Source organism: Mytilus edulis, chromosome 2 (assembly GCF_963676685.1).
Source record: "Mytilus edulis chromosome 2, xbMytEdul2.2, whole genome shotgun sequence".
Lineage (NCBI taxonomy): Eukaryota > Metazoa > Mollusca > Bivalvia > Mytilida > Mytilidae > Mytilus > Mytilus edulis.
In genome coordinates, this window is record NC_092345.1 from 11042670 (window position 1) to 11054776 (window position 12107).

The following is a 12107-nucleotide window of genomic DNA, read 5'->3' on the forward strand; positions in this document are numbered from 1 at the left end:
CCGTACATCCCCAAATCAATAACCGACATTTTTGTCACAAAAATCCGGTTAAAAATTAAGGGTAGCTGGTATATTTAAGAATTATGAGTGATGATGAGTTAGTGCTTATATAAGCATGGGTCATATTTTAAATATTGTATATAAGTATAGGTAATTCTTTCTTAAATATTGTATATAAGTATAGGTCATTCTTTCTTAAATATTTATATAACTATAGGTACTGAATTTCAGTGAATGTTATATTAAAATGGGTACGTTTTTTGAGGCAAAAATGGCACAACCCTACCAAAAAAATATCGAAGTTGTAGAACTTATGTGTTGCACTATGCAGGACACCAAAATTCAAATGATTATTAAACTGTATTTTCCCCATGGCAGAATGGCAGTCGTACAAGAATATGGACGGAATTTGACTGAAATGACCCATATAATAATAAAAGTAATAATAATTGTATATGCATCAATAGCTGTACACCAATATTTTATCTTATTTTAGGTGCAACACTGACTGACATAGGTGCGTAAGAAACACGATTTTGTTTAGAAATAAGCCAGTTTACTGATTACAGTGTATTTAGTATACCATATTCTTCTTCTTTATTCTTTCCTCCACTATCTGGAGTACCACTACTTTTGTAGTGACCTGTAGTGTAGCACGGATAAGCAACTGATTGATACTATAAGCAACTGTGTGCATGTGCAGGAATATTTTACAGTGAATATGATCGGTGCACAAACCAGTATTATTTCGCCTAAAATTAATTGTTCAAGATACTGGGGTAAAGGATATAAACACAGCCTGGCGTACCCACCACCAATTTACAACGCAACGGCAGTTGGTCTTATCCAAAATGAGCTAAGGCTGCGATCCCAGCTGGGTGCTCAATTAAAACATAAAACTTGAGTGTTATTAAAATAACTTAATGCCAAATCACTTTTGTACAAGTGCAGGAAACTGTTCCATCACCATACTATATACATTTGTACTCCATTTAAGGCACACATGTTATTATGTCAATTATACACTAATCAATGTATATTACTTTAAAAGTTCATGCACTGTGGCATATACTAAAATCTAAAATCACTTCATATACCATACTGAATCGAATAATTGAGCGCCCTCTTACGATCAGTGTCTCCCATAAAGAAATGATCGTAGTACGTGCAATTATTGTCCACATTTTCGTCTGCTAGTGTATCACATAAGGCATCTGTAAAAACGAAAAAAATGAATGACAATTTTGATCCATGTTTGAGGTTTAGATTGAGAGAATTTCTGTTTTTATCTATGCTTAATTTGTGTGGTCCTTAATTCTCTATTTTTGCCCATCATTCTTTTCTTCACTAACCATTACTATTATGTTTATAGTCCTAAATAAAAAGCTTTACTACAAATATCCCATACACTAAAAATGATCCAGGAAAATGAGGCCAAGGTCATATAAACCAAACGAGAAATACATGTACAGCTTACAATCCTTCCATACAACAAATATAGTTGACCTATTGCTTATAGTTTAAGAAAAACAGACAAAAACACAACCAGATGCTCTGCAGGGCGCAGCTTTATACGACCGCAGAGGTCGAACCCTGAAAACAGTTGGGGCAAGTATGGACACTACATTCAAGCTTGATACAGCTCTGAATTTGGATTGTGTTTAAATAGTTGACACAACATAGGTTTCTGTCACAGAATGAATGTGGTCTTATGAACTTAACAATATTTAATTATTTTTTTTGCTTTTGAGCAATACACTATGCTGTTGAATATTAATTGCCTCAAAACAAATATTTGAAGAAATTTTCTTTTTAATTTCTGAAATCTGAAATGAGAAAAATTGTACCCCCCCCCCATCCCCCCACCCCCCTCAATTTTTTCACCTATCCCTTTCCCTCATTTTAAAAAATAATCTCAATTCAAATTTCTAATGGAGTTTGCAACAATAACTACTCATTAAAATATGTCATAAAATATTAAAATATAAAATGACATACATTCATGGTTAAAATTAATACTAATTAATTGTCATTACTAAAAATAAATTTACAGCTAATGATCTCAAGACAATAATAATTTCTTAATTATTATATGTATTTAAATCACAGTATTTGATGTTTCTAGAAACAGTTTAAAATATTTCATACTAGAACTAGCAAACAAATAGCAAAGAGTACCAACATAAAGAAACAAAGCTAAAGTAATTGTCGATTAACCAGGAAACCCTTGTTTTCCCCTTAATTCCTAAACAGATTAAACATAACTCCATAACCCTAATCCTAACCAACCTTTTGTGGTGTGGAAACTTGTGATACAATTTCAGGCAATTTTATAAACTGTTCCACAAGTTATTGTCTGGACACTAGAAAAATGCTTATTTGGGCCCCTTTTATACCCCTTATTCCTAATCCAAAGGGACGATAGCCTCCAGAATCAATCCCAACCTTCCTTTTGTGGTTTCAAACCTTGTGTTTAAATTTCAAAGATTTATATTTACTTATACTTAATTCCAATTATGCTAAAATTATTGGCAAATTTCCAATTATACTTAAGTAATTGGCAAATTTCCAATGGAGTTTATTAATACTGAAGTTATTGGCAAATTTCAAATACACATTTTTTAAAGCAGTATTTCCCATTACTTTTGGATTACCTCCCTTACACTGCTTTCAAATTGTCTTAAGGATGTATTCTTCTGACGTTTCAGTCTCGTTGAAATCTTGTTCTGGAATTATTTCCAAAACCTGTGATAAAAGTGGAAAATATCAATGATTTTTTAAAATATTATAATAAAACATTACTCTGTGAAAAAATTGTGCATTTACAATGAATAGTTTTTGAGTAATCCAGTTTTCAAATGTTACGACCAATCAAGTCAGTCTTTTTAGCCAAAATTTTGAGAAAATGGATGAAGGGTAAAAAATGATATTACAAGAATCATGTACATCCCATATCATTTTTGTCTTTTTCAAATTTCTTAGATTGTATTTTTTCAATCATTTATAACAAAAAGGTTGAAATAATATGCATTTTGTCCTTAAAACTGAAAAAATCACAAATTTACAAAATTGACAGCATGGTAAATTTGACACAAAAAAGCATCAAAATATGATAAAACTTTCTTATATTCACACCTACACATATTTTTTTTAAGTTAAATTTATTCAGATTGGACCACTACATCTTTATTGAAAGTATGAAAAAAGTTTAATTGTGGAATTTTTTTCACGATAATAGCCCAAGAAAAGGTAAAAATTGAACAAAAATGGGAAAATCATCAAAATTGGGTATTTTCAAAGCCCCATAGCAAAAAAAAGTAGTGCACCACCATATGATTTTTTCTTCACCAATTACTTTTTTTTTACAGTAAAAAAAATCAGGTTAAGAAAAAAAGTTTAATTCTAGAAATGTTTGGCTCCTCAGAGGTGTACATCCTTAACTGTCCTTTAACCAGAAAAAAAACTTGTTTTTCCCCTTTTTTGCCCCGATTTCATATATGGATTCAGCTATTACCCCAAAAGTCAATCCTAACCATCCCTTAGTAGAATGGAATCTTTTGGTATAATTTCAGAAAGATTCATACACTTTTACACAAGTTATTGTCTTGAAACTACAAAAATGCTTGTTTTTTGCCCCTTTTTGGCCCTTTATTCCTGGACTGTTTGCCCCATAACCCTTAAAATAAATCCCAACCTTCTACTTAAGGTATTAAACATTGTGGTACAATTTCAGAGCAATTGAAATACTTGTACACAACTTATTGTCCTGAAACTAGATAAATGCCTGTTTTGGGCCCCTAATTCCTAAACCTTAGAGACCATAACCCTCAAAATCAATCCAAACATTTCTTTTGTGGTTATAAACATTGTGTTAAAATTTTATTGATTTCTATTCACTTATACTAAAGTTATTATCCTGAAACCATCTGTCTTCGGACAACGCCGACGAGATACCAATAGACGACCAAGATTTTTTTAAATCATGGATTTAGCATAACTATCTTTGTTAATTGTGACAAAAAAGGCCAACAGTTTTTTTGTTTCAATAGTTTCACATTTTTAAAGTTGGGACCTGTTATATGGGACTCTAAAATATATGGTAATTTCTCATTGGTTAAAGCTGAATGGCGACCTTCAATTGCTTTAATTGACACAATTTGAACTCTACTTCGCAGTTATCTAATTGGCAATTATACAACATATCCTTATAATAGTATGCAAGAGTTTCAAAGTCAAAGTCAATGGACAATGACTGAGGAAGCAGGGCCAAATAGTCTATGGAAATCAGATGAGCAAATTATTATACAGCTGCATAAAGAGGGGTCCTGATCCCAAAATCCTGGGCTTAAAAACATGAAATCCTGAGGTCCTGAATTTAAAGAAATTTAAATCCTGACATCCCAAAATTCAAAACTAGAGTTCCCGGATCCTGAAAGCATCAATCCTGTAATCACGAGCTTAAAAAACCCGATCCCAACATCCCGAAAAAGGTCCTGCCCCCCCTCCATAAAAAATATCATTGAATGCATATATATTGTTGTAAGTGTCCCCACTTATACTATTATTGATGTTGTAATGTTTATGCCCTTTGGGGCCCATAATTGGAAAATAAAATATCTTATCTTATCTTATCTTATACTGACTAAATCACAAACTCTATTACAATTAATGACCACTCTGCTAGCACTTGAAACAGCATGTCTTTCTCTTTCTTCTGTGACTATTCTCACAAATGACACAAAACTTTGTGAACATCAAATACTTTTTATTTATAAATATTCAGCGCCAAATTGCACATTAAACACAATGTAACAAAAGCACTATTATCATATAAAGAAAACATGAATACAAATATTTTTATTCATATTGCTTCAATGTACTCCACTAACAATTCTACTACAGGGAATGTTCAACAACCTAGACTACCCATTAGGGTCTCCAATCTAGAACTTGCTTAAATTTTGGTATATGAATTTTTATAAATTATCAAAGACTTATATGAAAAGAAAATGGGTGTTATATTAGCCTGTTTTAAAGGAAAAAGACCAAGGAGTCCAAACATCCGACACAAATTCCTAACACAAAGATTGTACATGTAATTTGACCATAATTTATGAACTGGTGTAAGCTATAGACCTCTTGAACTGGCTATTGAAAAAAACCCAGATATTTGTATAAAGCTTATAGAAAGCATAGCAAATAGGGATGTTTGTATAGAATTATGTGTTACTGCTATGACCATTTCATTTTAAAAATGATATAAATGGGGTCACTGGATTCAAATTTTTCAGAAAAAAATCTGTTAAAATCAATATGAAGTGTCACATAACCTAAAAAGACAAAATAAATCAATGTCACAGTAAGAAATTGATTGTTTTCATTTTTCCATTAATTTTTGTCCAAACTTTATGCTTATTTTGGCAAATTAAATGTTTGAGGTTTGGGAGTCACTGATGGGTCATTTGCAGACTTTTTGGGTACAAAATTATAAACCTGGTATTCTTTTATGAGTTTTATTCTTTTTTATAAATTCATGCAAAGTTATCATTAATTCAAAGGCTATGAAAAAATCAACATCATGGAAATCAAAAATATTATCACAAAGTATTCTACAATATACATTCTCTACAACAACTCATACAAGAATCACTTCTCTTTATCAGTTTTCTGATATTGTCCTTCGTCTGAGAGCTGGTCACAATAATAAATACACAAATTAAATTGTGACTTTACTAGTTATACAATGTTGCAATCTACTTTTCATTTACTCATCATTTTTGTTTCAAATCTTTTAATAGCACTACATGATACATCTTTCACATGATCCACAACATTGAGATATGCTTCTGTTAGTATTGTAATCGTTAATCCACATACGAGAGATCATTTCATCATGAACAGGTTGAATCATTGTCATGATTTCTTGCTGCTCACCTTCTTTGATTCTCTATACTTTTATATTTCCTCTCCAAAAACCTCTTTTGATGAGCCAATATTGGAAATAATTCTGGAATAAAACAAAATCAAATTTAACAGAGGTCTAAATTTCTTTAAGAAAAACATTAGCCAAGGTCTTTTTGGTTCTGATATTTTACCGAGTCGACAAGAACAACTTCATTCTTCAAGTACAAACCAAATTCTTGTGTTATCCTCATATACCTTGTCTAACAAGTTTATATTTAATGTAAATAATAAGTCAGTATGGAAATGTTAGGTGACTTTGTATCTCTTCATCACCATGTTAAACTTTGAAGATTTCCAGTCCTTCAGAGGATTTACTGAGCATATTAATGTATCTGCTTCATGTCTCTCGTGAATATATACAATAGAAACATACGATCTTTAATAACAAGTAGGAATACCATTATGGTGACTTGAGTAACACCGGTATCACTCAGATTACAATTCTACCTTGACAGGTAAGTTTGTATTTAGCCTATAAAATACTTATTTAGCCTTGATATTTGAAAGGTCAGTTTATCCCATTCATACAATAGAAGTTTACCTATAAGGGTCAGAATGGGGTTTACAGAATAGAGAATAAATGTAAAAGCAACAAAAAATAGAGAATAGAGAAAATGAACAACAAAATAAAGAATAGAGAATAATGCGGTGCAAAAGTATAAAGAATAAATGTGCAAAATAAAAAGGTAACTTAGGTAACTGTAATGCAATACTGATAATATAATGATCAATGTACATAATTAATAAATAATCTTGTAACAGAAAGACTAAATAGTATAATCATCTTCATGAGAATTTTACAGAATGAGAGTTATTTTTAAGGCTATTAAAAGAAAAATGCCCTAAAAATTTAAAGAATACAGATATTAAAAAACCCATGCAGGTCCTCATGTCATTTACATTGTCAAAATATAGGACACATCTAGTCAAACTGGTTTTAAACTAGACATCTAGTCAAACTGGTTTGGTATAACTGACTGTTTCTTGCCCTAGATGTCTATTTCACAGTGACCTTATGTGTTTGTGCTAAGAGTACATTGTACTGTCATATTTATTGATTTTCTGTTGGGACATGACCTACATTGTTAACATGCAAAACAGTGGCTTGATATTACATGTATTAGTATAAAAAATTAAAATTTGGAATTTTATATCCTGGTTGATGATGTTTTTTTTGGGACCAAGATGTTTTCTTCATTCTTGTTCACATTATGATTATTTTAACCTTCAACATTGTTCAATGCACATTTAAAAATAGAAAAAATTTCAGCTCTCATTTAAAATATTTTGCAAATTAATAATAATCTGTCAGATTTGGTGAACAAGACAGTGTAATAGATAAGCTACAAGCATAGTCTATTTCTATAACAGTCAAGCAGATATTTTTTTTTTTATATCTGAAAAAAAAACTACCATGTAAAGAAATATGCAATTAAAAGGCATAAAATAACCCCTAAAATTCAACATTAACAGATTTTTAACAATTAAATCAAGATGCACAAAGTTTCAAGTATTGGTCAGAATATAGGGTTCTTTTGTACTTTAACAATATCACAATAACAATAAAGTGACCTTAATTTTGGACAAGGTAAATGGCATGAAGCCAAATTTATTAACCTCTACTGTATGAATGGGAACCTGAACTTTCAATTCTCAAGGCTAAATAAGTATTTTATAGGCTAAATACAAACTTACCTGTCAAGGTAGAATTGTAATCTGAGTGATACCGGTGTTACTCAAGTCACCATAAGTACTGATTCTTGATAGGCTGTTGGTTATCTCATTTGAATTATTTCATATTTTGTCATGTCTTAACCTTATATAGTTTACTGTAAGGTATGGGTTTTACTCATTGTTAAAGGCTTTATAGTGCTCTATAGTGCAATAGTTTGTAAATGGTTGTGGAATGAAGATACTGTATAGCAGGTTATTTTCAATGGGTGTAATTTTTCGCATATTTTTGCGGATAGAACAAAATCGCCAAAATAAATTCTGCCAATTTAAAAGTGTACATGCAAAGGTATTGATGAAAGTTTTGAATCCGCCAAATTAATTTGTATACCGTATTCAAGGTAAATGGCAAAGTTTTACAACCGCGAAAATAACCCGCTCTACGGTATTTAATCTAAAATCATAAAAGATGTGAGCAACTTTCTTCAATCAAAGAATTTAATAAATGGCATCATAATCACATGGCTACACTGTCCAATTTAAATGCAAACCAATACATGTTCATGGATATTCTAAATAACATTAACCTCCTGCTAGTGCTAGTCAGGCAGTCAGTGGTATTATAAATCTGCCTTACCTGATCTTTCCTTAAGAGAGTTATGAGCAGCAGCCATTTCAGCCTGTTGTATACTATGTCCTGTTCCTGTGGCCAGTCTTTCTCCTTTGAAGTAAACTGCTACCTTGTAACGTCTTGTGTTAGTTGGACCAATAGATTCAATCATTCTGAGAAAAGGAAATAAAAAACAATCTATAAAAAAATCTTCCAATATGTGGTTATAATTTCCATAGTACCCATATCAAATACCTACTATGTGTTTCTTTATGTTTAACATCATAACATCTGCTTCATGTCATGGAAATCCAAATTTGATATCTGCACCTGGAGGCTAAATTATTCACCAATATAACAAACTCAGCATTTTCAGCCAAAATTTCTAATCAATTTTTCAAGTCTGTTACTCTCATTTAGACTTTCAAACTAATTTATTGTTCTAATTGTTTAAAACTCATAGATATATAGTATACAATTAGCTAAAATCAAAGAATTTCGTTTGTACGTTTTAATATTTTTTAGGTAGAAATGATTTTATTTACTTGAATACCAAGTAATCAACTTTTGCTCATTGCTAATCAATGAAAAATATTCTCTTGGACTGTTTTTTGCTCTTTGATCGATTTGTCGTCTCTTTGACACATTCCCCGTTTCCATTCTCAATTTTATCTTTACTAAAAATTAATTTCTTGTTGAGAGTAACCATGAAAAATTAAAAACACTTTCTGACCCAAAAATAAATTAATATTATACATTAAACTAACAATATAAATTAATTTATTTCCACTCAAAGTTTCAAAAATACAAACTTACTTATAAATTGGAATGTCAGGTTCACCACCATCAAGATCACGAAGAGTCAGACAACATTGTTGTAACTGGGATTTAGGATCATTCCATACTTGGTTCTTAATGAAGTCCTGAAAAATGATATATTTTAATGTAAAACTGATGATCAGTATTAAAAAGTTTCTACAACCATTTATTTTAGGGCAAACCACTACGCATAATTATCTGTAGTCTTGGGAAATATGTAAATATGTACTTAACGATTGTTACACTTTTGATTTCATGACCTGTACTTTTAGGGCAAATAATCAAAAGATTTCATTTCATTGCATGTAGTCCTTGGAAACATCAACTAAAAACATTCAATATTTGAAAACCTGTAGTCTTTGACAATCATCAAACATTTCATATTAATACATGTAGTCTTATTTAAGAAATAATTCCTTGGGCTTGAATTTATACTGATTTTACCACGGGTTGGCCCTTTAAGCTAAATCTTTTTCCACAAGCGACAGAGAGGGGTAAAATAACGGCATAAAGGGAAAATCTGTGGTAAAATCAGTATAAATTCAAGCCCCCATGAACTATTTCTATTCTAATAGGACAAATACAACAATTCTGTTGGATAGAAGCGCTCTAGCTGAAGGCAAATATTTGCTGTTCCTGGAAATAAACTCACTAGTACATTGACGTAAAAGAACAGATCAAACTGAATCAGTGACATGCTTAAAATATTTACAATAACGTATTTAGATAAGTTTTGATGAAATTAATAATAATTTTACTTATATGTATAAGAAAAATAGCTTATAATTCATGTTAGCATCGTTTGTTTACGTTTTCCTTGTTGGGATGATTTTTTGGTTTCACAATTGTGCATTTTCCCTTAAAATGCTTATATTCTTACATCATCGTTCAATGAATTGGGTAGATCATTCATGAAAAAGCATATGACGCAGAAGTATGAAAGGAACAGCCCAAACAATATTTATTTTACCACGGGTGTGTACTCAAAGCGTTTGAAGAACGTCATTATTTTGAACATGAATTAGGTCGTTAGTTTTCTCATTTGAATTGTTTTACATTTGTCATTTTGGGGACTTTTAAAGCTGACTATGAGGTTTGGGCTTTGCTCATTGTAGAAGGCTGTCCAGTGACATATAGTTGTTATTTTCTGTGTCATTTGGTCTTTTGTGGAGAGTTGTCTCATTGGCAATCATACCACATCTTCTTATTTCTATAACTAAACCATCATTAAACATTTAACAGGACTACCTGCAGTCTTTTAGAAAAATATTTCTATTGATTACCTGTAGTCTTGGGAAGAAACACACATGACAGAAAACTCTACAATAAGTCAACCCTTTGTCCACATACAAACCTCCAATAAATGCTGAAGAATAAATATATGAATTCACTTGCAAAGCACAAGAAGTACAATGTATGTACAAGTTAAAAAATGCTTGGTTTTCCGCTCAGAATTTTAATAAATTGTAACAAATATATAGAACAGCACCTTAAATATTGTATTTTTTATGTGTTGTCATTTAACAGAATTTTACGTTTTTTTTTAATTATAAATTTACTTAAAGTCCCATTTTCAACCAAGTTAAGCTGCTTTTTTCCCAACAGATGATGAAATAGTTTCCATTGCGATTACTTAGCCATAATAACCTTAGCATGATCGTCAAACAACACATAATAGTTGACATTACACATAGGAAATAGTGCTCAATAGAAATTCATATAATGTTTTTTATCCCCTGTGCATTTGGTTAAAATGTTAAAGAACAATTGTATGAAATATTTCATCGCTTTACCAGAGGAAGTGTTTTTCTTTGATTTAACATGATCAGGTGTATAAACTTGAGACCAATTTACATGTCTAAATCTCAAATATTGTTGAATTTTAATAATCACTTTCATTTCCTTTGAAAATGATTTGTAACGGTTGGAAGAAAATATTTTTAAGGAAAAAACCTTCATACCTTCTAATAAATCTGCCTTTTCTTTTGTTTTCATATCAATGCTCTCTCCTCTAGTTTCAGCATGAATGATATGATCAGACATTCCAAGGTCGTCTGAGACAATCGACTGTGTCCTGTTATTTACCAAGGAACTCCGCAATAACTAAAAATTAAAACGTAAAATTAAGTTTGCTGATTCAACAGAAAAAGAAGTGAATAGGACTATTCCATGAAAATATGCCACATGGAAAATTAAAGCATTTAAATGAATATAAAATATATATTTTTCAGTAAAGTATCATGTATGCCAGCTACCTGCAATTAAAAAAAGAAATGGTCATTATAAACTTACAGATAAATGTCCTTCGTGATGGTCAGGAAAATGTTTAAATAAATACTCTGAAGCAACCAACTGTAAAACTGTGTCACCAAGAAACTCAAGTCTCTGATTGTGTCCCCTGAAAAAAAAAAGATAATTAAATAATTTAGTTTTTTCAAATTAATTTTGTACCTTATAAGGAATCACTAATAAGGATATTCATTTAAAAAAAAAAAGTATTTTTCAATACCTGTACTTATTTAGTAAATCAGAGTAATGAAATAAAAAAAACACTTTCAAATAAACACTGCATTTTATATTTCAGATGGCCTTAAATTACAATGCACAACAAATGATTAGCTATTTTCAATATTCAGTTTTCCTACCGAAGGTCATTGGTTCACTATGGCTTCCTTCACTAATAAAAGATGACCGCAACGAAATAGCACAATAGTGCTGAAAGGGCTTTAAACACGAATCAATCTGATTTCATATTCAATATTCAGTAAAAAAGTTTGAAGAAACTTGTATCACATGTAAAATAAATACTTACAACGTTAAGTTATTATAACCAACAGATCTCACTGTGAAAGCTCTGGCTAACAGTCTAATGTGATCAAACTGTATCCCTGTTATTTCTTCAAATTTGAGCAGCTTCTGAAATTAGTAAAAATAATATAACTACATAACAGTCTAAAGGACTTGTCTCAAGACTCTACTCCAACTTACCAAATGATGTTTTTGGACAATAATTTTCAAATTGTTATAACAAATAGTTTAACAA

The 12107-nt window shown here is 30.8% G+C and overlaps 1 protein-coding gene across 1 annotated transcript in view; it reads right to left on the minus strand.

The window, feature by feature from the left end:
• Positions 1–4744: 4744 nt before the first annotated feature.
• Positions 4745–12107, minus strand: part of LOC139510119 (ribonuclease 3-like) — a 49217-nt gene continuing 41854 nt past the window's right edge. The window contains exons 23-29 of the mRNA XM_071296423.1: positions 11877–11980; positions 11357–11462; positions 11026–11167; positions 10348–10430; positions 9062–9168; positions 8273–8418; positions 4745–6007 (exon numbers count right to left, since the gene is read on the minus strand). Of these exons, the coding sequence (XP_071152524.1) occupies positions 5931–6007; positions 8273–8418; positions 9062–9168; positions 10348–10430; positions 11026–11167; positions 11357–11462; positions 11877–11980 (765 nt within the window). The 3' untranslated portion in view covers positions 4745–5930. The remainder of the gene's footprint in view (positions 6008–8272; positions 8419–9061; positions 9169–10347; positions 10431–11025; positions 11168–11356; positions 11463–11876; positions 11981–12107) is intronic.